Source organism: Sceloporus undulatus, chromosome 8, assembly GCF_019175285.1.
Source record: "Sceloporus undulatus isolate JIND9_A2432 ecotype Alabama chromosome 8, SceUnd_v1.1, whole genome shotgun sequence".
NCBI classification, from domain to species: domain Eukaryota; kingdom Metazoa; phylum Chordata; class Lepidosauria; order Squamata; family Phrynosomatidae; genus Sceloporus; species Sceloporus undulatus.
Genome location: NC_056529.1, coordinates 23873933 through 23899892, shown reverse-complemented (window position 1 = coordinate 23899892; position 25960 = coordinate 23873933). Strand labels below are relative to the sequence as shown.

General features: G+C 46.4%; 1 protein-coding gene across 8 annotated transcripts in view; it reads right to left on the bottom strand.

Moving 5' to 3' along the window:
• The window catches only part of MYH11 (myosin heavy chain 11), a 45401-nt gene that overhangs the window by 2259 nt on the left and 17182 nt on the right, over positions 1-25960 (bottom strand). For 2 of the 8 annotated variants that reach the window (XM_042437418.1, XM_042437417.1), the window contains exons 5-40: positions 25045-25147; positions 23886-23906; positions 20762-20854; positions 20222-20285; positions 18569-18667; positions 18136-18279; positions 17894-17989; positions 17331-17449; positions 17015-17167; positions 16673-16846; positions 16371-16544; positions 16049-16163; positions 15616-15809; positions 15351-15472; positions 14491-14560; positions 13667-13827; positions 13035-13143; positions 12669-12800; positions 11589-11795; positions 11225-11362; positions 10182-10477; positions 8628-8840; positions 7367-7511; positions 7067-7273; positions 6797-6901; positions 6493-6645; positions 6029-6277; positions 5414-5626; positions 5087-5299; positions 4232-4393; positions 3801-3929; positions 3579-3667; positions 3108-3231; positions 2666-2874; positions 2369-2477; positions 1852-2024 (exon numbers count right to left, since the gene is read on the bottom strand). In XM_042437418.1, coding sequence (XP_042293352.1) covers positions 1852-2024; positions 2369-2477; positions 2666-2874; positions 3108-3231; positions 3579-3667; positions 3801-3929; positions 4232-4393; positions 5087-5299; positions 5414-5626; positions 6029-6277; positions 6493-6645; positions 6797-6901; positions 7067-7273; positions 7367-7511; positions 8628-8840; positions 10182-10477; positions 11225-11362; positions 11589-11795; positions 12669-12800; positions 13035-13143; positions 13667-13827; positions 14491-14560; positions 15351-15472; positions 15616-15809; positions 16049-16163; positions 16371-16544; positions 16673-16846; positions 17015-17167; positions 17331-17449; positions 17894-17989; positions 18136-18279; positions 18569-18667; positions 20222-20285; positions 20762-20854; positions 23886-23906; positions 25045-25147 — 5277 coding nt within the window. Of the gene's footprint in view, positions 1-642; positions 676-1851; positions 2025-2368; positions 2478-2665; positions 2875-3107; positions 3232-3578; positions 3668-3800; positions 3930-4231; positions 4394-5086; positions 5300-5413; positions 5627-6028; positions 6278-6492; positions 6646-6796; positions 6902-7066; positions 7274-7366; positions 7512-8627; positions 8841-10181; positions 10478-11224; positions 11363-11588; positions 11796-12668; positions 12801-13034; positions 13144-13666; positions 13828-14490; positions 14561-15350; positions 15473-15615; positions 15810-16048; positions 16164-16370; positions 16545-16672; positions 16847-17014; positions 17168-17330; positions 17450-17893; positions 17990-18135; positions 18280-18568; positions 18668-20221; positions 20286-20761; positions 20855-21401; positions 21506-22102; positions 22121-22586; positions 22638-22930; positions 22951-23885; positions 23907-25044; positions 25148-25960 lie in introns of those variants that run through there. The other 6 variants (XM_042437420.1, XM_042437419.1, XM_042437424.1 and 3 more) reach the window with 6 other exon arrangements.

The following is a 25960-nucleotide window of genomic DNA, read 5'->3' as shown; positions in this document are numbered from 1 at the left end:
CCAGTTCCAGAGTTAGGAGATTATGTTGATGCTCTGGCAGGATTAGACAGGTAGGGTTAGGGTTAGGGTTCCAGTTCCAGAGTTAGGAGATTATGTTGATGCTCTGGCAGGATTAGACAGGTAGGGTTAGGGTTAGGGTTCCAGTTCTGAAATTATGTTAATGGTCTGGCAGGATTAGAGGGTTAGGATGCCAATTGCCAAAATTGCTTTCTTGCCCCAGGTTTCATTCATGTCGACTGGGATGGATGACCAGTTGGATGCATCAATGCACTGTCTGAACCCGTGCATTTGTGTTTTGCAGAGGGAGCTTGGCTTGAGTACGTTTGGCCAAAAAGACGCTAGTGTCTTGTAAGAGAGAAAAATTGGCAAAAATCTATGTTATTAAGAAATAGGAAGGACAAAAAAAGAGAAGGGTTATAAAAGCAAAATCTGTAATATTTGTCTCTTTTGGAACAAGACAGTTGACGTTTAGTATCCAAGCCTTCATGGTTTGCAAGAATCTCGCGTAGGTTTTATGTAAGGACAGCATCATCATCATCAACAACGACAACAAAAAAAAAGGGGGGAGAGAAGAACCAGGAGGGATTTGTTTTTCTGTTTTAAAAACAAAGACAAGGGGCTGCAAAGTGGGAGGCATGGTACCTGCTCAGTCATTGCGAAGGCTCTGGGTTCCCTCTGAAAGAGAGACAAGCGTCCCTAGCAGTTAGCCCAATGCTCCAGAGGTTTGCAGGACGCTTGCAAGACATTCAAAAGTTGCCATCACTTTCTGCTTGGGGAAGGAACACCAGGAGGACTACAACTTCCATCTTCCCCAAGCAGAATCAACAGTGATGATGGGAGTTGTAGTCCAGAAGGCCAGGGGTTCCCCTGGGTTCCACGGAAGCCATAAAATCCTCTCCAAGTTTTATTCTAAACTTCAAATGACCTGCTTAAAGTGTTGAATCTCACATTTTTTAATTTGCTTCAAGCTGACCTTTTGTTTGTTGGTCGCCCTGAAATCTTGCAATAAAAAGTGGGATAGAAATACCTTTAAGATAAAATAAAATCTGGCTAGACAAGGCCTTTCGAACCAAATGAAGGTGAGGTGGGTGGGAAGGGACCCCCCATTTATACCCGATTTGGTTCACCGGGATTTGTAGTCACTCTTCCTCCCATCTCGAGATTTTAGGAGGCTGCTGATTCTTTCTGGGAGACATAGTCCAAAAAAAAAGAGAGGAACTTTCCCCAGGAACTCATTGTCCTCCTTCTCCTTAAATTATACAGTCAACCCACCATTTCCATGGATTCTGCATCCACAGTTTAAGCAATTCCAAAAGGCAAACCTTACCATTTTATATAAGGGACACTATTTTGCTACGCAACTGTATTTAATGGGAGTTGAGCATGCATGGATTATGGCACCCACAAGGGGTTGCAGATACCAACCATCATCATCATCATCATCATCATCATCATCATCATCATCATCATCATCGTCCCCCTGTATATTATGGGACTTGAGTACACATGGATTTTGATATCCACCAGGGTCCTGGATCCAAACCTTGGAGGATACCGAGGGCCCAGTGTAATAAGAATGATAATGATGATGATTATGATGATAAATTTCCTATTGTATATAATGGGACTTGAGCATGCATGGATTTGGGTTACCATGGGGGTGTCCTGGAACCAAACCCCAGCAGATACCAATCATCATCATAAATACCCCACTGTATATGATGGGACTTGAGCATGTGTGGATTTTGGTATCATTGGGGGGGCTTCTGGAACAAACCGCAGGGGATGCCAAGGGTGCCCACTGTGCCAACTCCCCCCTGGAAACTGCTGCCTGGGGAAACCAGGACCCACCTGAGTTTGCTCTTCAGGGCGGTCACTTCCCTGCCCATGGCCTCGTTGCTCTCGGTGGCTTCATCCAGCTCCCGCTGCAGCTTCCGGCGGCTGGCATTGATCCGCTGGGACTCTTCCTCTGCCTCCTCCAGCTGCCGCTTCAGCTGCTTCACCCGGGCGTTGCCTTTGTCCGCCTGCAAGAGGATGGAGGGTGGTCAGCGCTTTGGGATGGGACACTTGGAAGAGTTGCCCACTCCCACACTGACCACTGAAGGTCACCTTTGGAAGGTCCAACATCAGGTGCCAAGTGATGTCCACCATATGATAGAATCTATGAGTTGGAGGAGACCCCCAAGCGTCATCCAATCCAATGCTCTTCTACTAAGCCACTCCTCACAGGGCTTGGTGGTTTCTGGACCTTCCACCATTTTGGTCACCCTCCTCTGGACACTCTCCAGCTTGTCCATATCCTTTTTGAATTTTGGTGCCCAAAACTGGGCACAGTATCATTCCCAGTGAGGGCCGGACAAAGACTTACCTGGTCTTTGTATTGCTCTGCTTGCTTCCGCTCGTCCTCAACCTGCAGCAAAACCTCCTTGAGTTTCTTGTCTTTCTGGCGCAGAGCCTTGGCGGCCGTCTGCTTTTCTCTGCAAAAGGAGTGGGATTGAATTTTTAAAATAATAATTAAAATAACAACTAATTAATAATTAAAAGCCCATGCGACAATGGTCAAACCATTGCAACCCACATGTTGCAAAATGTGCCCCCCCTCCGTCCTTGGGTTCCCTCCTCCCCAAATGCGCCAATCATGAAGGAAAGGGCCATTGGCCATTACCGGGATTCCTGTTCCAGCTGTTCCTCCAGCTGAACAATTTTGGCCTCCAGGGCAGTGATGGTGGCCTTGAACTTGGACTTGACAGACCCTTCCATCTCCTGGAGTTTGGACCGCAGCTCCTTGTTCTGTCGCTCCAGCTGCTGCCGGGCGCTTTCGTTCTTCTGTGCCGCTGCACGCTCCGACGCCAGTTCGTTGTTCAGCTGCTCCGACTAGAACCCAGAAACGGCACCAAGAATGGGACCAATGTACAACAAGATGCACATTGCATTGGTCCCGATGTGCATCAGGCACTAATGTATATTGTCCATTCTGCATCTTTGCAACTCAGCAAAGGGGTTTCTTAGCACTTCTCCTACGTAGCTGGGCATATGCAAAGTTACATAACACAACAGGTCATTAGGAGCTCAAAGTTTGTTGATAAAATGCGTGGTTTTTGGCGTACCTGCTGGACGGCCTTCCGGAAGCGATCGCTCATGGCCTCCATGTTGCCCTGCTCTTCCTCCAGCTCTTCCTCCAACTGGGAAATCCTTGCCTCCAAACGCCGTTTCTCGTCCTGGAGGCTTGTCCTGAATCGAGAGGATGGGGAATGAAGTCGGCAGGCTCATTTGTTTATCTCCATTTATTCATACGTAAATGACACACAAGGGGAAATTATAAACACTAGACAAAACTGTGCCGGGTAAAAATTAATTCCCTGGACACTCGGATGTTGCTCTCCTATGGTTTCACAGGAAAAAAGCAACAACACTGAATAAAATTGTATCAGCTGTACAACTAAATACTTCCATGCTGGCAGGGAAGATGACATTCTGGGTTTTAGTCCAACCTTTAAAGAAACTACATGCGGATGCGGATGCGGATGCGGATGGGAGCCACCTTGCCATGGCTTCATCCAGGGGCCGCAAAGCCTTACCTCCCCGAGGCAGAACTTGCCAACTCTTCCGCCAAGTCGTCCTTCTCTTGCTCCGCTTGCTTCCGCGCCCGTTCTGCAGCGGCCAAATCCTGCCCAAGGAGCCAAAACAGACAATCAGCATGCTACAAAACCTATCCATGTATCTGTCTATGGCTGCCATCAAAAGAAATACATCTCCCTTTGAAGTCTGTCTGCAAGCCCTCTCTGCTAGGCTTTGCTTACCTCCTGAAGCTGCATCAGCTCAGCCTCCAGGTTCTTGGCTTTCTTCTCGTTTTCCCGGGCCGTGGCAAAGACTTCTTCTCGGGCGGCACGGGCATCGTCCAGTTCCCGCTGGAAGTCCTTCATCTGAGCCTGAAAATTGGAAAAGTTTGGTTAGAAAGGAGCTAAAACAGAAACACATCTGTTTTCCAAAAAAGGTCTACCACACTGCAGCATTTTTGAGAATGAAAGATCGCCAAGAACTTAGAAAGGATAACTGGAGAGGGTGAGGGACCTAGCAAAGGCGATAAAAGATACCAAGGAAGGAAGAGGAAGAGGAGAAAAGGAAGAGGAAGAAAGAGGTGGATCTATTTCTCAGGAAGAAGTCAGAAAGGATGAAGCACGCTGCCCCAACCACCAAAATGGCTTCCAAGGAACACCAGCCTCCTGCCCACCTGCAGTTTCCGCAGCTGCTTGATGGCCTCCTCCCTGCCCTTGTTGGCCGAGTCCACCTGGACTTCCAGGTCCTTGAGGTCCACCTCCAGCTTTTTCTTGGCCGCAGCGGCCAGACCTCTCTGCTTCCGTTCATCGTCCAATTCCACCTCCATTTCGTGGAGCTAAGAGACAGGGCAGATGGAGAAACATTAGGGAAGGTTCTCGCCTGTGCAGTGATAACCCTTTGAATGTCCAGATCCTGTGAGAGAAGCCTGGAGCCTTGGTCCTGGACAAGTTATGGGTGAGGGTCCTCAGGTGTTCTCTCAGGTTAAGAACACTGTGCTTTCTTATTTGCAGTTTTTCCACTTTCATGGGGGTCCTGCAGCCCTAACCCCAACGAATGTGGAGGGCCCACTGTAATTTAAGCACTTTCAGATTTTGTGCTTTTAATGTTTTTCCCCCGTAACAAGACATCTTTTTTGGGAGGGGGAATGGAAGTTAGCAATTTTGGGGGTGGCTGGGGGGCATTACAAATAGTTACCTGGGGTGAAAAACAGCCCAGCACTGGCTCCGGTGATGGCTTATAGTAGCTTTGCAATTTATGGCAATGTTACAGTAAACCTATCGCAGGGTTTTCTTGGCAAGATTGGTTCAGAGAGAGTTTGCTTTTGCGTTCCTCCAAGGCTAAAAGAGTATGACTTGCCCATGGTCACCCAGTAGGTTTCCATGGCTGAGTGGGGACTATGGTGTTTCTGAGTCCTATTCCAACGCACAGACCACTAAAAGCCTGGAAATGGGCCTGGAGGAGATAGGCCATTTCCTTCATCTGTTTTATTAAGTTTGCCCTTGGATGCAAAAGCAGACAAATTGCATACCTGCTTCTGGAGCTGCCTCCTCTTCTCCTCGTTCTGCTCATCCCTGGCTTGCAAATCCCGCTCGAACTGTCCCTTGAGGGCTTGCATGTTGACCTCCAGCCGGAGCTTGGCATCCTCTGTGGCCTGGAGCTCATCCTCCAGCTCTTCCAGCTGAGTCTTCATCTCCTCCACCTGCTGCTCCAAGGCGCGCTTGGACTTCTCCAAGTCATGGACCTTCCCAGGAAAAGGAGGCAAAAGGCAAAAGTGAGGCAGATGGAGGAGGAATCCAAGAACAGCAACCAAGCAAGTGGTGGAAGAGCACTTGGAGACTGGTTTGGAGAGACTCACGTTCTTGCCGACGTCATCCTTGGAGCTGACCAGGTCCTCCATCTCGGCTCTCAGGGCTTTGTTGGCTCTCTCAAGTTCCTCCTTGGCTTCCAGGGCTTCCTCCAAAGCGCGGGCCAGAGACAGCGCCTTGGTCTCCTTCTCTCGGGCTTCGGCCTCAGCACGGTCGCGCTCCTCGGCGTATTTGGAGGAGATGTTCTTTTCCTCCGCCAGCATCTGCAGAGAAAACAGAAAAGGCATTCAGGATCGCTCTGTGGGGTTTTCAAGGCACAAATCCTAATGGAAATGTGTCACTCACTAGTTATGTACAACTACTTCTAGCTCTCTCTGCACTATTTTTTAAATATGATTTTTTCCTGCACCTTCATTACCCCTTCCCCCAAGATAACTAGTTACATGCAACTACATTACTTGCAGCTCACTCTGTCCAGGAGAGTTTGCAAAGATGGAGCTGTTACAAAACTGGGTGCCTTGACCAACAACACTGTTCTCCATTTAAGTTGCACTGAAAGCAACCCTAACGTATTTATCCCTCCTTGGAATGGAGTCCCACTGCTTCCAACGGTCCTTCCTCGCAGGAATATTGTACACACACACACACATACACAGAGGGCTTACCTGGTCAAACTTCTTCTGCTTCTTCTCCAAGTTGGAGACCAGCTGCCGTTGGTTGTCCAGGTCGACCACCAAGTCATCCAGCTCCTGTTGCAACCGATTCTTGGTTTTTTCCAGTTTGTCGTAGGAAGCGGCTTTCTCCTCGAACTGCTGCGTCAGGCCCTCAATCTCCTTCTGGAGCTTCTTCTTGCCCTCCTCCATGCTTTCGATGGTGCCAACGTACTCCTGCAGCTTCCGCTTGGAGTCGGAGAGCTACAATCCAAGTTCGGGACCAAAAAAAGATAAATAAAGTTAAGCCAGGATGGATGCAAATCATGAGACATTTAGGCATCACTAGAGCTATGCAAGGTGTGCGGACCACAACAGGGGACACCATAAAGCAGGGTGTCACCAATAGTCCCCAAACATCTGCATTTGGGCAGAAATGGGCATGCGCTTGCGCCCCATTAAAATGCTAGAGACCCAACCTGGACGTTGAGGGTGGAGATGTGTCTCTCCAGGTTCTGCTTGGCCTCCATCTCTTCCTCCAGTTGATCCTGGAGGCTGTTCTTCTCGTCCTCCATTTGGCGAAGCTTGGTGGACAAGTTGAGTTTCTGCCGCGTTTCTTCCTGGAGCAACTCCTGAGGAACCAGAGCAAAACAAAGGAAAGGAGGAGGAAGAATAATTTCACAGGTCACTTTCGTCCCTGCAGCTGAATTCAACACGCTTTTTCATCAAGGACAAGAAAATTATCAGATTGTCTTTAAGAGACCCCTGCCTCTGACCGCCGACCTGCGTGTCCTGCAGCTGAGACCCCAACGCCGAAACATCCTTCGTGAGCTTGATGGTCTTGCTTTCCGCTTCGGTCAGCAGCCCTGTTACGTTTTCAACCTCCACCTGAGGAAAAGGGTCACAAGAAACAGCATTAAGTTGCAATTCTGGAATTCCTCATTTAGAAAAATTGTTATTCACCGAGAGGCACTTCTTTTCCTGGCTGTTCATTTTGACCTTGTGCAAACTAAAAATGCAGAAGAAAAAGACCCCCTTCTCCCTTTGCATCACCTGCAACTTGTTGACTTTTTCGTTGAGCTCCGTCCGGACCCTTTCACCGTCAGCGAACTTGGTCTGCAACTCCTGCAGCTGTCCTTCCAGCTTCTTCTTCTTGTGTTCCACTTCTTGCTTGGCCTGGTTGAGCGACCGTACTTCAATGGTCAGGTCAGCGTTGTCCTTCTCCAGGCCCTGCTTGGCTTTGTCCAGGTTGGCTTTGACCTGGAAGGGTGGGGAAGAGTCAGCCGGTCATTGAAAGGGCGGTCATCCCTGTATGGGGACCAGGACCGAATCCTTCCTCCATCCCACTTTTACCCTCTTGAATTGCTCCAGCTGCTCCGTCAGCTCCTCCACGGCCTGCGTGTGCTTCTGCCTCATCTCCTGGACCTGGGCTTCGTGGGTTCGGGTCTCCTCCTCAAGAGCCCTCTTCAAAACCGTCACTTCTTGTTCCCTCTTGGCTCTGAAACACAAAAAGGAATGAAATATGGGACCTTTTTGCACTGTATCCACCCTCCCCCAGACCATTGCTATTAAATGTGGCTTTGCACCAGCCATGCATTTTGGATGGACGCAACATAGGATGTTCAACTCATCAGATGTGCGGTGATGGAGGATAGGTCCAAGAGCAAACCAAGCCTGGACTGTCCTTAGAACCAAGATGACTAAACTGAGGCAGGAAAAGAGATCCCAACATTAGGAAGAATTTCTTGAAGGTAAGAGCTGTTCAACCATGAAAGACGCTGCCTCAATGGAGAGTGGTGGGGTCTTCTTCCTTTAGAGGTTTTCATGCAATGTCTGCATAGCCATTAGTTGGGAGGGCTTTGATGGTGTCCGCTTGCATGGCAAAATGGGTTTGAACTGGATGGCCCTCAGGGTCTTTTCCAACACTGTGATTCTATGAGGCTGGCATATTTTGGCCGTATCATGGGAAGACATGGCTCAAAAGAAAATATGATAATTCTTGGTAAGGTGGAAGGCAGTAGGAAAAAAGGAAGACTCCATTCCAGATGGATTGATTCCACCAAGAAAGCCATGGTTGCTGCCCTGGGTTTGCAAGACCTGAGCAGGGCTATGGGTGACACCATTCATAGGGTTGCCGTAAGTCAAAGCTGACTTGGTCACAATTAACAACAAACAATCCACTCAATGTCGCCTCACTGTTATTATTTGCCATTAAATTCATGTTACGGCGAACTTCTGAATGGGAGACCTCCCAAGTCCTGGTCCTCAACCACTATTATTCCTTAAGTCTTTCTAGATTTCTGCTTTTGAAAAACCTTGGAGTAATGTGTGACCATCTCCCACCAGTTCTCCTCCAGGTCTAGATGGCTCCTACCAGTCATTGGATCCCTGTTGCATTTGCAGAGAGGAGACCAGAGTTGGCACTACTGTTTGGGCACTTGGACACCATCCCTTTATCCTTCCCAACCAGCAGAGACCAGTACAAAGTGTACTTAGACCTTGCAAGGTAGGACTCTGGTTGGTGAACACCATCCTCAGGGGGCCTTCCCTTGAGTTAGACTGGGGTGACCCCTGACCACTGTCCTCCCCAAATCTCTCCTTCTCTGATGCCCACCTGAGCTCCTGTTGGGTTGCAGTGCTGTCCAAGGTGTCCTCCAGCTCCGTCTTCAGCGCCTCCAGCTCCTCTCCCAGGTCCCGCTTCTGCTTTTCGGCCTTGTTCCGGGCCGCCCGCTCAGAGTCCAAGTCCTCTTGGAGGTCCGAGATGTGGGCCTCCAACTCCCGGATCTTCTTCAGGGCATTGTTCTTCTGTCCTATTTCATCCTCAAGCCTGGTGGGTGAAATGGCTTTTGAACCAATCATTTAGGTAACTGAATTAAGGCATGGCATAAATAAAATGAAACAAACGCCTGGGTACAGTCACCCTCCACATTCTCTGGGATTAGGATAGCAGGACTCCCGTGAAAGTGGAAAAAATACCAATAAAATACACTATTATTCTTTTTACCTCTAGGAATCTCTAGGTCCTCCAGGGCACCTCTATGGTCAATATCTGCCAAACGTTGACCATAGAATTGCACTGAAGGACCTACAAAGGCCTTGAGAAGTGTTCTCTCTAGGAATCTCTATGTCCTCCAGCACAACTCTATGGTCAATTTCTGGCAAAGTTATTGTCAGAACTCCCCTGCATTCATATATTCATTGGTCATTTATATATTCATTTGGGGATTCTGTCAGAGGGATTATTAGTTTAGGGTTTTGTTTAGATATTATTTGATTAAGGACATAATGGGTGTGATATATATTGGTTAGTTAGAATGTACTAGAAGGTGATGGATAGATGGCTAGCTTCAGTGCTTGCTTATTAGGATTGGAATGTGACAATGTTAGGGAGTTACCCAGCCAGCCAGAGACTGCTCTTGTGTTGGGAGGGGTGAGTTACACCTTAAGAGTTAATGCTACTACTCATAGGTTGTTATAGTAATATGTTCCTAATGTTAATATATGTTGTTGTTATGCTTTATATGCTGCCATGTATGTTGGGTTGTGGGATGATGGGATATATAACCATTCTTACATACTCATAGGTTGTTAAGGTTTTATGTTACTTAGTTTAGTAGAGAGGGATGTCTGGGTTTCAAGGCCACAGGTGCAAGGAGGAGATAACGCTTGGTGAGAACTTCATTGTTTTGGGAACATGCCGGAGAGGCCGGACGAGAGGACACTACGTCATCTGGGTGGAGATTCCTCACTGCGCGGGAAAGACTGATCCAATTAATTAACTTTATTGCTTAATGGGGGTGGGTCTGCTCGTGGGACTATATAACCCATCTGTAACTATGTATCTTCATTCCTGACAAAGAAGTCACTTCTGTTGCCTATACCTTTACCTTTCAATAAAGCTGTTATTCTTTAGAAGCACAGCCTCTTGTTGTTTGGGGTGGCAATTGGGAGCCTGACAGTTATGCTGGAGGACCTAGAGATCCCTAGAGAACATATTAATCAAACCCCCACAAAAGTCAGAGTAACAAATGTGGAGGGCTGACTGCCCTTCTTTTGCACATGTGCTGGGAGCCACCACCCACCTTAGGTTCCCTTCTGGGAGCCGAAGAGGGCATTAATGGGGTCATCAATCCCCCCATCCCTTGGCAAATGCCCCTGACCCACCCACCTTGCCAGGGCAGCCTGGAGCTCCTCTTCCTTCTTGGCCAACTGGGCCTTGAGCTCCTCAATCTGGGCCTGGAGGTCGGCGATCTGCTCATGGAGGTCGCTGGCGTCCCCCTCCAGCTTCCGCTTGGCCTTCTCCAGCTCTTGCCGGCTCTTCTCCTCCTTCTTCAGCCGGACCTCCAGCTCCGAGATCATCGACTCGTGTTTGTTCTTCAGCTTGGTCAGGTTCTTGGCTTTCTCCTCCTCCTCCGCAAGGTTGGTGGTCAAGTCACTGATCCGCTCCTCCATCAGTTTTCTCTCCTGGACAGAAAAGGAGAAACAGCAAGAATCGTTCCATTAGCTCTTAAATTCTGTTCACTTTTGAGTGTCAACAGCCCAATGCAGAAGGCCTTTGGATTGGGGCAGGTTGCATTTTCATCATTTCAACAGTCTTTTAAAACTGTTTAAAATTAATGTTTTTAATACACTGATTCTTTATGCACAGATTCAGGCATCCACAGATTGAAAAGATTCAAAAAATAATAATTACAAAAAGCAAACCCTGATTTTGCCATTTTATACAAGGGACACCATTTGTCATTACATTTAATAGGACTTGAACATCCACAGATTTTGGTCTCCACAGGGTTCCTGGAACCAAACCCCAGCAGATACCAAGGGGCCACTATATATCGCTTAATTGTTTGTAAGAAAACGTTTGCATTATCCATGGATGGAAGGATAGATGGAAGCATGAATGGATGGATGCATGGAAGGATGGATAAATGGGTCCATGGATGTATGGAAGGATGGACAGAAGCATGGATGCATGGATGGATGGGTGAATGGAAGGATGGAGGGATGGATGGAAGCATGGATGGATGGATAGATGGATGGATGGATGGATGGAGTGAAATACTAACTGTGACGTATTCTCACTATTCTGCCATTGAAACCATGTTTGTTTTAGTTTGTGTTTTGTGCCACCTTGGGCCCAGATGGGGGGAAATTGAGTAAGTAGTTAAAAGCTATGGCAAGGAGGAAACAGAAAGCTGAGTCCACACCAACCTTGGTAAGTTTGTTGTTCTGGTCATCCATCATCAAAATATCGTCCTCCATCTTCTTGATCTTGGCCTCTGCCGTCACCTTCTCCAGCTGCAGCTTCTGCCTTGCCGCTTCCTCCTCTTCCAGCTGGTCCTCAAGTTCCTTTAGGAAAGAAGTGGAAGTTATTCCGACTTGGATGCTGGTCCTCCCAAGGCATCCCTTGGAACCTGCTCAGCGCAGAACCCAGAGTAGACTCACCGCTTCCAAGTAATATGGGAGCCACCACCAAGTGGGTCAGTTGGCAAGCGCCTGGCCATTATCTCAAGTGGTGCCCATGCATTGGAGAGGGCATCCGAGGCTGCAACCACAACATCTGCCCATCACCTACCAGCATCTGCTGCTGCATCTTCTTCTTCTCGGCTTGAAGCTGCTGCCCACGCTCCTCTTCCTCCTCAATCCGCGCCTCCATCTCATGCAGGATTTCCTCCAGCTCCTGCTTTTTGGCCGCCAGCCGGATCCGCATCTCCTCCGCCTCGGCATACAGCTCCGTTTCTGCCTGCAGCTGCTCCTGGAGCTGGTTCTTCTCTTCGGTCAGCTGGACGAAGGAGGCAACAAGGTTAGCCATCGCAATGCTAATGTCGTCCTTCTTGGGATTTTGCATTGTCCATGCAATTTTAAGAATACAGTCACTGCCATGAGGTCAGATGCAAGGTCTGTGTCCCTCACTGTTGACCACATGGACGGACACCTTGTTCCTGATCTCAGATCAAGCGGTGGAACCAAGGATGGGGAAAAACCCTTCCCTATTACCATGTCCTGGACATCGAGGGCAGTATAAAAAACAAAATGAAATAAGATCTAAATGAAAGGCAAATCTTTACATTTAACCAGAATGCTAACCGGTCAGGTTGCTGAGTATCTTCCCAGTCCATTTCACTTGCTCTTACTCTTTTAAATTCCAAAGGGATCTTGTAGTAACAGCTTTGAAAATTTTATTTCCCTGCATTGCGTACTCTGAGGTCTTTAGATACAAGGCAGGGCATGAATTAATATTTAAGGAATGAAATGGTAATGATTTACTCCCTCCCGTTCCCGGTGGCGGGAAACACGGGAGTTTCTGCAAAACCCAGAGCAAATGGTAACTTTGAGAAAGGCTGGTATAACAGGGGTTTGGTCTGAAAGGGCCACATGTTGTTTGCACCAGATTTGGAGACGGGAACCTTGATGTGAAAGTGAAGGGAGGACGTTTTATTTGGTCCATGGAGAGAAGTCCTGAGTCTCTGGAGCAGCAGAGAACAAGCTCTGCATGGCATCCTTTCTGATATTTAAAGATGGCCGTATCATCTCAGTTTCCTCTTCTCCAAGCCGAATGCACCCCTTAAGGGACGTTCCTCACAAGGTCAGATCTCCAGACCCCTTGACCATCCCATATGGTCCGAATGAAGATCAGAAGATAGGAGACACCCACCTGGCTGTGCTTCTGCTCCAGTTCCTTCAGTTCGCTCTCGGCCTTCATCTGCCTTTCCTTCACCGACTTCAGCTCCTCATCCTTGGCTTGCATCTCTTCCTCTTGACGGGTGACTTGAAGCAGCGGCTTCACCTGGAAACCAAAGAAAAGGTCATCTTTTGCTCTCAAAACCTCTCAGGGCTCCCTTGGCTTGGCCCAGCAAAATGCAATAAAAACTCCATCAATGCCAGCTCCATTCTCAATTTGATTGATTGATTGATTGATTGATTGACTGGACTTCTAGCCCACCTTTCCCCCCCAAATGGGATTCAAGTAAATCTGCAAGTTTAATATTGAAAAAAAGGGGCGCCCGAGAAAGGGTCTTACTTTGGTGAAGAGCCGCCACCATTGCCAGTTCCTCAGCTTCAGGTAAGCGGCGCAGTTCCTCTGGATCACCTTCATGGCGGTCAGTTGCTGTTGCCTCTTTGCAAAAGCCCTGGGCAAAAATTAAAAACAGGTCCATCCATCTCACACACAAAAGCTGGAGAAGATCATTTAAAAATGCCATTAGCCACAGTCTCAGGTTGTATGTATTGACACCGCTTCAACTGCCATGATGCAATGCTATGCAATTCTGGGATTTTGGTTTCATGAGATATTTTAGTCTTCTCTTGGGGCGCATCTCACTGTAGAAATAATGCAGTTCGACATGCTGTAGCTCCATCCTATGGAGTCCTGGGATTTGTAGTTTTGCAAGGTCTTTAGCCTTTTCTGCCCCAAAATGCTGGTGCCTCCCCAAATTACAAATCCCAGGATTCAGTAGGATGGAGCCATGGCAGGTAAAGTGGTATCAAACCAGGTTATTTCTGCAGATGCAGCCTGAGAGGCAAGAGATAACTGTTTCAAAGCTAAAAATGAACCAACTCCAAGTAATTCCACTCCTTTGCAAGGAATTGCTTCCAAGCTCTGGCCGGTGCGTCTCCCAGTTTGTGGACTTTTGGGGGGTGAAAGTGCCTTACTTTCTTGCCAGGTAGCCCCGAGATTGGGCTTGGAAGGTGATGATGACGTCCGTGATCTTCAGGTCTCTTTCCTCTTCAAGGTGAGCCAAAACACCTGTCCGGAAGAAGATCTTGCTCTGGCCAATCCTATACAAGTTGGGATCAAGTTCCAGGGCTTTGATCTATGCAAAAATGGAAAAGATTAAGGTTATATCAGCATAATGCATCACATGCAAATGCATATAAACAGGGCGTCCTTGGTAGCGGCACCCCAACTATGAAACCCCTTAGCCAAGGAAGGAAGGAAGGCTGTGTTTTATTCAAGATATATCTTTTATTGCCTCCCAGCCCAGGAAGACTCCCAAGGCAATGGACAAAAGCAATTAAAACAGTGTAAATAGTAAACCTTACAAAAATTAATTTTGAATGCTCTTTAAAGGCATTTTTAGGTAGTCTAAATATAAGCATCCAATGCAATTTTAAAACAGGGCAATTTCTAACACGGAAGCCAATGCAAAGCAGCACTGCTCCGAAGAAATGGGATCAGCCTGACTTCAGCTGCATCCGCACTGCAGAAATAATCCAGTTTAATTGCTTTTGTTTGCGCATTGCTTTGGGAGTCCTTATGGTCTGGGAAGCGATAGAAAAATATCTTCAGTAAATTCAATTAAAAGTTTGTATACACTGAAACGTCGGAAAGCAAAAGGCGTCACAATCCCAGCCGCCCAAATGGAAAAATTTGGATTTGGGAATATTTTGATTTTTGGAATTACAGACTCAACCTGTAAGAGAGTGAATGATAGGACATTAAAAGCATGCATGATGGAGGAGTTGGCTTTGCTCACCATAAGAATGCAGGCCTGTTTCCCATCCATAAATCCTTTTGGAATGGCACTTGCAGCAAGGATTTCATAGCTAAGGAGGAAAGTATGTTAAGAATATTATTGAAAACCACCCAAAATTATTCCATTAACAGTGGCAATGGCTATCTCAGAGACTAAAAACCCACTGACTGCCCCACCAAAATAGGGGTCCCAAGTCAACCATCTGCTGCCCCCAAAACTGAAGAATCGGTTGATCTTTTGCATCCAGGGTCTGGCTCTGATAAACCCTTTTAATCCAGTCAGGGCTGCTTATACTTGGATTTTGGTGATGTCCCAGAAACACAGTCTATGAGACTGTAAACACCTTGAATGTCAAGATTTTGTGGGGGGAATGGGGGGGGGGGGAAATTGGACAACCATAATGCACAGAGTGTGGGTTTGTCTTTGAAAGGTGTCTGCGAAATGCAAAAGTCCCCAAATGCCAGTAGCACTTTAGGACCAGCTGGGCAAGATATACGCATCCTATCAGACCCAGTCTGCACTGGTCACTTGCACTGGATGGGATTATTCTGCTCCTGAAGATGTAGATTTGCAAACTTGGACTTCAAGATCTGCAGCCTTAATGTATGCAAAGAGACCTTGTAGCACCTTTGAGACTAACCGAAGGAAAGAAGTTGGCAGCATGAGTTTTCCTAGACTTCAGATGCATTTCCTCAGATGCATTTGGAGTTTTGTAGATTTGGAATTTGGAAATGCATCTGATGAAGTGGACTTAAGTCTAGGAAAGCTCATGCTGCCAACTTTCTTTAGATCTCTTTACATACTGATTTTCAGACTAACACAGCTATAACTTTGAATCCATTAGCGTTCATTTCTCTTACCGCTGGCGGAATTCCTGGAAGACAATTCTATTGGGGAAACCTTGGCGGCAGATACGGATCCCTTCCAAAACGCCGTTGCACCTCAGTTGCTCCAGCACCAAATGGGCATCTAGTTTTCCTGACTGCAAAATGCAAAGAGAAAGAGAGAAATGTTGCCGTTCCATCCAAATACAGAGGAAAGAATGCAAAGCCTAATGGCAAAACTCCAATGTTTGCATTTTATGTGGAGTCAAAGGAGGTGGTCAGTTGGCATTTCTGGACTGACCCGTTTTTCATGGTTGGGGATGATGCATCGGACGAAGTTTGGGCTGGTGTTCCTGAGGGTGGTCATCAGTTTGGTGAGCTGCTCCTTGTAGAGCTGCCCAACTGTCCGAAACATGCCTTTCTTGGTCTTGGAGGCACTTGGGAGGGAGCTCTCGGTCATCTTGGCCATCTGGTCAAGGCCCACGATCCGGTCAACTGAAAGGCAATCAAGTTCACTGTGAGCCTCAAAGAACACTCCCAGTTGCAAATAAATAAGGATGCTACACAACATACACACACAACATAAGCTTGGGAAAAGATTGATGATGATGATGATGATGATGATGATGATGATGATGATGATGATGGCAATGATCGAAATGCAATTCCTGCATCTTGCAACTATGAATCCCACAGTTTTAACTATGGGGTCACAGTGTATTTTGCAAGCCTACCATCTTTCCAGAGGTCTGCCACAAACTTCTCCGAAGACTGATTTAGCAAAGCCGTCACATTATCATTCAAGGGATCCATGTTCTTGGTCAGCCAGGCAGTTGCATTGTAGATGACCTTTGGGGAAAGCAAAACAAAACACACACACCATGTGGCTCACTCCAAATTTTGCAGCTGGAGTTGCAACTCCAGCCCTGTATAGGATACCATGCTGGGATAAACGCAGAAACCTATTCTATTTGCCCTTGCTAAAGCTTTCCCAGAAATGCACCATTTTGGAAGGTACCCAGGAGGTTTAAGTCTCGTAGGGTAATTCTTCCATACCTTCCCTGCATAATGCATGATGCAAAACTCGGTCTTATCCTTCAGCTGCTTTTGCTTCTGGAATTTGGGGTGGTTGCCTTGCTCTGTGCTCAGTTTCTCCACAAAGGAAGTGTCCGTCGCTTTTGGGAACCAGCATTCCTCATCCAGCAAAGCCAAGACGCCAGGAGGGTTGTTCTGAAATGGCAAATGGGGGGCTGTCATTGAACGCTCCGGACAGAACGCTTGGTGCGTGGTTTTAATCTGCATAATCTGGGACAAACGTTAGGAGAAAGGCAAGATCTAATTCAATCAATGGATCTTACTGGTCTTTCGATCAGTTCGATGCAAGGCTGCAGGTCCAAACCAAAGTCAATGAAGTTCCACTCGATGCCTTCCCTTTGGTATTCCTCTTGCTCCAGGATGAACATCGTGTGGTTGAAAAGCTGCTGCAGTTTCTCGTTGGTGTAATTGATGCACAGCTGCTCAAAAGAATTGATCTGGAGTAGAGAATTTGGGAAAAACAGACCCGGTGAACGGTTGTAAAGAGTGGCCCCAAAACCCTCTGGGGCTTCTTTTACCAATAAAAGCATCACTCATTGCAGGTGAAATTTGACTTCACTGAGGCTCCATTAACAAAGAGGGAAAAGCGGAATATGCTGCCATACCTCGAAAATCTCAAAGCCGGCAATGTCCAGGATGCCCAGGAAAGAGGCTCCTTGCCGCTTGGTCTTGTCCAGTGCTTTGTTCACGCGGGTCAGGATCCAGCGGAAAAGCCGTTCGTACGTTGCTTTGGCCAAAGCCTCAATTGCAAAATCAGCCTGTTGAAAGAGGCAGGGAATATATATATATATACATACATACATACATATATATATAGGTTGTTGCTGTATGCCTTTGAGTCCTTTCCGACTGATGGCAACCGTAAGGGGAAAATGAAAGAATCAGGGAGAACCAGGAGGTGGAAAAGGACGAGATTCTCACCTGCTCCTTGGTCTGGGCTTTCTGCACAACGTCTCGCCCAACTTTGATTCTCGGGGTCAGGATCGCCCGGGTGAAGTCCGTCACATTGATCCCCATAAGATGGCACACTTTCTGGGCAGCTGGAAGGAAACAAGGGAGGAACCTCACTTTGCAAACACCGCTTTCCCTGCATTTGGATCTGAGCCACCGATGAGAGGCATGCGATGCACAGCTAAGGATCACTTATAGGGCTGCCGCCACACTGCAGAATTAATGCTTAATTAATACTGCTCTGATACTGCTTTAACTGCCATGGCTCCATCCTATGGAATCCTGGGATTTGTAGTTTGTTCTGCTGTCAGAGCTCTCTGACAGAGAAGGCTAAACGTCTTGTAAATCTACAGAATGCCATGGCAATTAAAGCGGTGTCAAAGTGCATTCATTCTGCAGTGTAGATGCGCAGGGAGATCTTCCCACTTGGACTTTGATGCGTGCATTTGCACATCCATGTTCAGCCCTGGCCATGTTTTTTGCAGGGAAAACTGACCGCAAGGAGAGAAATCCCCCTCGGTTCCCTGTCTTACCCGTATTGTCCGGCATGGAGGCCTGGTCAGTGTTCCTTTCCTTCTTGAAGACAATATTACCAAGCTGAAGGACAGAGGAAACCACCTTCAGCATCGCTGCAAAGAGATAAAGGAGAGAGACCATTGAAAAACAGAAATGCATCTATATATCTCCTTGCAACTGTACCTGGTATTGCCCAGATTAGTGCTGATGCCAGGATAAAAGATGGAGGGAAGGGCCGCACTCCCTTGGCGCCGCTTACCGATCTGCTCTTCCTCATTGAAGCCCATTATCCCCATGGCTTCCAGGGTCTCCTGGAACATCTCATCGTCTTGCTGGGAAGGGATGGGGACATAGCCATTGGAGAGGAAGGTGTAGTTGTTGAAACCTTCAAGGAGGAGGTCATCTAGGAAGCCAAGAAGAAGAAAAATGAAGGCTTCCAAAGCAAAACATTCAGTCCCAAATCTTAGCATTTATTTATCCAAGGATTCCTGAGCATTTGTTGTGCCATTTTAAAGTGGAACCGAATTGCTATCATTGTGCAATGTGAAAGGATCCCCAACTTCCAATCGGCTACAACAAACTTACTCTTCACTTGCTCACTAGCCCCAGCAATCATATAGTATTATAGAGAATTGCTATCATTGCACAGTTTGGAAGGGTCCCCCAATTCCAATTGGCTGCAACCAACTTACTCTTCATTTGCTCGCTGGACCCGGCAATCATATAGTAAAATATGTGGAAGGTCCTCTCTTCTCTGGCTTGGCGGATGGCGCGGGACTTCTCCAGCAAATCTGTCGGCGCATGTTAAGCAAAAATACCCAACCTCTGGCCTGTTTTCAGGATGCTTCTGGTATGCACCACACACAAGCAGTTTCACATGCTTCCATCATTTAACCGTTAATTGCATGGTAATTGCATGTTAGTTGCATGTCATTCTCTATGGCTGCTCCGTTGCACTTTTCAGGGCGGTGCATAGCTGCAAGGATGCTGTATCTTGCAGCAATGAGTTCCACAAGTAAACTATCCAATGGCCTCCATCTCATGTAACGCTAAGCCATGGTTTAACCTATGAGCCCATGCTAGTATTTATCGTCGCCTCCATCCCTATTAATTTATGCAAAACTTTGGAAACTGTTTAATCTGTTGTTGTTTTCCATCTCAATTAATCTGGAGAGGCAGGAAATAAATTATTATTAGTAGTAGTAGTATTAGTATTGATTGGTTGGTTTTAAGATGCATTGGTTTTATATGCTCTTTTAACTGATGCCAGCTGTTTAATCTGTTGTTGTTCTCCACCTTGATCCATCTGGAAAGGCAGGCAATAAATCATCATCATCATCATCATCATCATCATCACCACCATCATTATTATTATTATTATTAGGAATGGAGAGAGTTTTCCTCTGATCTTCTTCCCCTTTTGCTGAGTTTTCCCCAGTTTCTTAACTGGGACGTTTCCATCCCTTTTAAGGTAGACCTTTGGCTCCCATCGCTTTCTCCATCACTTTCTGCATCTCCTTCATCTCCAAAGTCTTCATTTTTGGCAAAATACTTGACCCCTTTGCCTCTGATATTTATATAAAAGGGGGACTTAGAGGGAGGGAATCAGTCCCTTTGTTTGTTTCTCTGTTTAAACAAAGCGCTTTTGCACAAACACAGCCCCCGAGGGCAAAAGAGGCAACCGCTGCCGCTGGCAAAGGCCATCCATCGCACGAAATCAACATTGACGGGAAATGTTTACAGACACGTTCCAGGCAGAAAACACCCAGAAAGCAACAGGGCTTTTTTTGCATTCAATGCAGTGCTATGGAGAATTTCATTGCCTTTTTGCATTGGATGCAACATGGAGGAAAATCTTGCAGAAGTTAATATGTGAAGGTACTCCCCTTTAAAGATGCCACAGTCTCGAACTCATGGCTCCCTTCACCAGTCTTCTTCAGCATGCATCCCGACAGATGTATTTGACTATATCTCCCATCATCCCTAGCCAAGTGGCTGGGAACTAGCAGCCCAAGACTTCTGAAAGGTGTCCAGCAGAAAGATGCTTGTTTCCTTTGACCTGGTTCCATGAGAAGGGCTTGCTTGCCTTGGAACCAGCTAACCATGACACCTGCTGAAATTCCCTCTTCTGCACAGGAGCCTTCTCTGGTTTTCACTCTGGCAACCCTCATCCCCCATTTTCCAGCAACTTGGCAGAGGAAGGAACCTCTGGTCAATGGCATTGGCCACTCAGGCCAATGGCCAGAATGAGGTATTGCAATGTCCAGCTCAGTCAAGGTCGGATGACCGAAGGGATGGATCAAATGCAATGCATGCTTTTCTTAAGGCTGACTCAAAAAGGATACAGGTCTCTATATTTGCTCCGACGATGTATCCAGTTACGTCAAAATTGATGCGGATGAATTTGCCCTGCCAAAAAGAAGAGATGGTTTGCATGGCATCCAAATACTTTTATACCTTTCGGTGCAAAACCCAGACTGTGCACATTAATCCCAAACTTCTTTACAATGCTTACTTTGCTTTATCATAACCACTGACACAACAAAGCACACTAAACAATGCAAGCAACAGAGATGAGGAAAGCACATCCTATGGCAAACAGGCTTCTTTGGGTGCTACCTTCTTTTAGGCTTTTGCCGCTTGGGAAATATCTGCAAGAGGCTAAACCTATCATCTAGTTTAATTGTAAAAGGCAAAAGATTTATACAGTCTGAAGAGAAACACAACGCAGTTCCAAACGCTGCATTTCCACATTGTGTGCACACCAGGAATCCCTTAAAGGAAAACCATGGACACCATTTTTGCTGACTGCACACAACCGCCGTTTGTGTGTGCGATCCCATTTATTGACACTGCACACAACTTTCCAACTTTGGGCAACTTACGAATCGGGAAGAGTTGTCGTTCTTGACGGTCTTGGCGTTTCCGAAGGCTTCGAGGATGGGGTTGGCTTGGAGGAGTTGCTTCTCCAGCTCACCCTAAAAATGGACGCAGAGACCATTAGGGTTTTTTGAATGAAAATGGCAATTATTTAGCTATAAACCATCACAGACCCGCAAACACACAAACCGAGAAAAGGGCTATCTTGCTTTGCAGAGAAGTAATCTCTTTGCAGGGAAATGCATGGATATCATACTGGGCACAAGTTGGAAAATGTAGATCTTTTCATTTCTACTTGCAAACTGTTCAGGAATATAAAAAGATACACACTAAGGTACAATCCGTATGCATTTTCCCCAAATGGAGGTCATCATCTCTGCAAAGTCAGAAAATAAAGGAATGTTTCATCTTAACAGTCATTTTAAGTGTTGTTAATGTCGTTCCTCCTTCTTTGTATGGATGGTTTAAACTGATGTATTAATTCTCTCCTTGATAGACTTGGTAAAGGCCACTGAGGAATGTATTTTAGATTAAATAAATGAGATCAAATTTGTTATTGTTGTTGTGCTCTTTAGTTATCAAAAACAACCCATCTCCTTTTTCTCTGCTCATTAAACTCTCAATATTTTACCTGCCGAGACTCACCTTTCCTCCGTAAAGATGTAGAGAATTTGCACACCAAATTTCCTCGTCTTTGGAAAGAAAGATATGTTGATATATCGGACAAATACACTCCATTGAGAAAGGAATCAACCAATGTAATGTTATATATATATATATATATCTCAGAGCTTTTTGGGGGGAAGAAATTGTTTGCACAAAGATCTTTAGGGTTTTGCGCAGGAAGCAACTTTTGGAAACATCATTTTCTGTGCAACTGTACAAACAATTTCTCCCCCCAAAACAAGGCCTGATGTGCAAAAGCTGGGGGGAAATGTGTAAAAACCCTTGTAATCTTTCCCCCCCCAATGGGCAGGAAAATGTTAAAATGATTAATTCTCCCATATGAAAATGAAGCGAGCAAAGACTAACCTCCCTACTTTCTCAGGAATTAATGTGTCAAAGCATTTTTACTTTGCAAGAAAATGATGCTGAAAATGAGGGCATGGAAATGGCAGGAGATCATCCTGGATGTAATGAAGCACAAAGCAGCATAAAGACTGCCGTCTATTAATCATGTTAAATGCAGGGCTTTGGGGGGGAAGTTGGGTACAACAACACGATGCACAGATTCCCAGTAAATCAAAACGACCCATGCACAAAAACAAAACACGCATGCAGTTACACAGCACCGAGACACAACAAACAAGCCATGCAAACCACAAACTGGAAAAGCACCAATGGACCTTTTTCTTAAAGCAATGGTCAAGTCGAGGGAATTTGTTAAGATGGAAGGGTGCGTCTGCACCAGAGAAATAATGCAGTTTGGCGCCACTTTAACGGCTGTGGCTCCAATCCTACAGAATCCTAGGATTTGCAATTTTGGTGAGTCTCCGGTCCTTTTTGGCAAGGAAGGCTGTGCAAAAAGACACAACTCCTATGGATCCCATTCCCATAGGAAGGAGCCACGGCACTTAAAGTGGTGCTGAACTGCTTTGTTTCTACAGTGCAGATGGACCCCAAGAGAAGAAGAAATGGTTGGTGCTGAAGCTTTCCACCAGCCATAGGTGGAAAATAGAATTCTATATATAAGCTTAAGCCTTGATGGACAGCTGTCATGATGGAGAAAATCTGTTTATTTGTTCCTCTCTAGCTTTTATTTGCTGGTATGGCCATATTATCCAGCCTTTGTGGACTAATATTTGCATGGGATTTCTTTGCTATGCACACCTTCAAGTCTATTCCAACTTGCGGCAACACTATCATGGGGTTTTCTTGGCAAGACAGAGAGGTGGGATATAAATAAAGTCTTATTATTATCATCATCACCATCAGAGGCTGAGAGAGTGTGCCCAAAGCCATCCAAGGGGTTTCTATGGCTGAGCAGGGATTTGAACCTGGATCCTCCCCAGAGTCCTCATCCAACATTCAAGCCACTCCGCTTGACCACCTGTCAATATATGGTCCATAATGGCTGGGAAAGTGGCATTTGTTTTGGGAATACTGCTCCAATTTCCCTATAAGAACTTCCTTATGTCTATCGGAGATGAGGAGGCAATATCTCCATTGCAAACCTTTACATCCAGAAAAGCAAATGGCACGGGAGACTCTTCCTTCCTTGCATAAATCTGAGATGCTCCAACCCAAATGTGTATTTTGGGGGATGCTCTCAGGGGCAATAAATTAGATCTCACAACAAACTGAGAATTTTTTAAGCCTCTCAACAAACTACAAAGCTGAGGATTCCCTATAATTCACTATCAAACTGCAATGAAAGTGCAGTGCGGACACACACTCAAGAACTGAAGCGTCCCTATGCTCCAAGTTCAGAGGACATCATTGCAACCTTGTTGATATTGCTGGGTTTTGCTCATTCTCCCCTTTCCTCGCCGTTCGGCTCCCGGCCACCAATTGCAAAAGTGTACCAAGTCTGCATTAACACCATTTGCAAAGCTTAAATGTTTGCTAGAATGCCTATTGCACTCCTCTCAACGAAAGGCATGCAAGCATGGTTTGCAGGTGCAGAGGTCTCCCAAAAGAAGGATGGAAAACAAGCGATGCAGAGAATTAAACAAAATGAACGCACAGCATGCAAAGCGGATCAAAATGGCAAATGCTCTCTGATTTATGTATTTGGCCCTTTTGGGGCTCAGGTTGAAAGGTGAGATTTCCCCCCCCAAAATGGGAAAGGAAGTCCGGCGACGCTCTTTGGAGAGAACCATTTGGTGAAAACGGTCTCACGAAACCAACGTTCGCTGTTTGTGCAATGCTAGAGATTGCCCAGAGCTGGGGAGAAGTCCCTTTTTTTGGACTACAACTCCCAGAATCCCCCAGCCTGGGGGATTCTGGGAGTTGCAGTCCAAAAAAGGGACTTTCTCCTCTCCTCAACCTCTGCAAAATGACTTCTTCACAAAGTGGTGTGGAGTGCATCACAATTCCATGCAGAAATCTACAACCGGTGACTGTTTTTCACAAATGCACACACACACACGCAACTGCGCAACTGCGCACTAGATCCAGGTTACTCACGTAAGCAAAAGACGGCCCTTGCTGCGGTCAAACAACACGGCATAAAAGAATGGTCAGTTATCTTTACCCAGTACATCCCAAAATATTATATATATATATATATATATATATATATATATATATATATTATATACATGTTCCTCTAGAACAGGGTTCCCATCACGTTCCGGACCGAGCGTCCAGCCGTCGATTTGGAAGAACGTGGGAGTAATATACGGAGAACCATTCTGGACCAAAAAAGGTTACGAACTGGGGAAGAAGACACAAGCTAAATGAGGCTTTTGCAGCTTGCTTTTGCTTGAGCCGACTGGGAAGGGTGAGATTCCTCCCCTTCTCTCCTCTTCCTAATAGTTGTTATTAAGTTAATATATGCATCCTGCTCTGCATCACTTTCACATACGAAAACTTGGAAGCGTCTGGCCAAGCTGCATCGGTTTGGTTAAAATGGCTAAAGCTAAAAATAAAGGGATATCACACGGATTAGCAAGAAAGGCTGCATCGGTTTGCTTTTGCCTGAACCGACTGGGAAGGGGAAGGTTTCCACTTCTCTTCTTTTTCCACATTGAATGCAAGCTCCTTTTGCACTTTGAGCTCAGTTTGCAGCAATTGAGGACAAAAATTGGGAAGAAGAGAGAAAAATAGAGACATTTTAGTAGCAGCTGGGAAAGTGGGATGGCAAAATGGGGAACGTCTCTTCCAAACTGGGACCGTTGCAGGGTATGCACTTTGTGCATTGTTTTATATCATCCCATTCATCTCTTTGGTCTGATCCCAGAAGATGCACCCCAATATTTTTAAGGGCCGAAATGTAAACGGGGGATCTGGGGCATCTCTCAAACCCGGACAAAGTCCTTGCAAATGGTGGAGCCACATATGGAAAGCTATGCGCTCCCCTCTTCCTCCTCCTCTTGCATGCGCTCCAGGAGTGGATGTCAAACAAAGAGGCCCTTTTTCCATAAACACAGGAGCCGTGACATAACTGCGTCCTCTTAAGAATATGTCAGCTATTTGGCAAGAGAAGGAAGGACGGCGGTGGAGGGGGAAAGGATTAAAAAATGACTGCCGCAAAGGGAGTTTTGCGGCCCTCGGTGCAAAGGGCCACCCGAACGCAGCCCCAGGAAACATGAGAACAGGAGTTAAGGTTGCCCTCGGCGCTTACCGTGATGCTGGTGTCCTTCTTGCCCTTGTGAGAGGAGGCCACCACCGCCAAATATTGGATGACCTTCTTGGTGTTTTCCGTCTTGCCGGCACCCGATTCCCCTCTAAGAAGGGATTGAAACAGAGAAGGAGAAAAAGAAGTTATCACCTCCTGTGTCCCAGGATTCTGTAGGATGGAGACCCACGTCAGTTAAAGTGGTGTCAAACTGCATTAAATCTACAGTGTAAATGCACTCTCAGACCTATCTGGTTCAGTTCTGCAATTGTATCCTGCGCACCGTTTCCAGCAGCTCCTTTGAAATTGAGGAATTATGGACAGTGAAGATCCAAAAACGACCTTAAAGGGTGCTGCTTTTGCACTTTGAATTCACTTTGCAGCAATGGAAGTAAGCAAAGAGGGAAAGTGGGGCATTTTAAAAGCAGCGGAGAAAGTGGGATGGGAGAGGATTAATGGGGAATATCCCTACCGAACTGGGAACGTTGGTGGGTTTGCAATGGAAATAGGTTGAGGAGAAAGGTGGAAAGGAAGAGGAGGAAAGAGAAACTAGAACATTTGAAAAGCAGCGGAGAAAGTGGGACTGCCCAGAATTAATGGGAACTATTATTACCAAACTGGGAACGTTGGTCAGTTTGCAATGGAAGTAAGATGAGATCAAAATGGGGAAAGTGGGAGGAGGAGAGGGAAACCGGGACAGAGAAAGTGGGATGATAGAAGAATAATCTGGACCATCCCTTCCAAAACCAGGAGAGTTGGAGGGCAAGGGAAGCTCTTTGAAAGAGGAAGAAAGCGGATGGAGATGGAAAGAGATTGGAAAGGTCCAGGGAGACCTCCCTTGGTTCCTCCATCATAGAAGCCTTCCCTTGACTTTGCCCCGGTGCCATTCTTCTCCCTATTTAGGAGGCAGACCCACTGATAA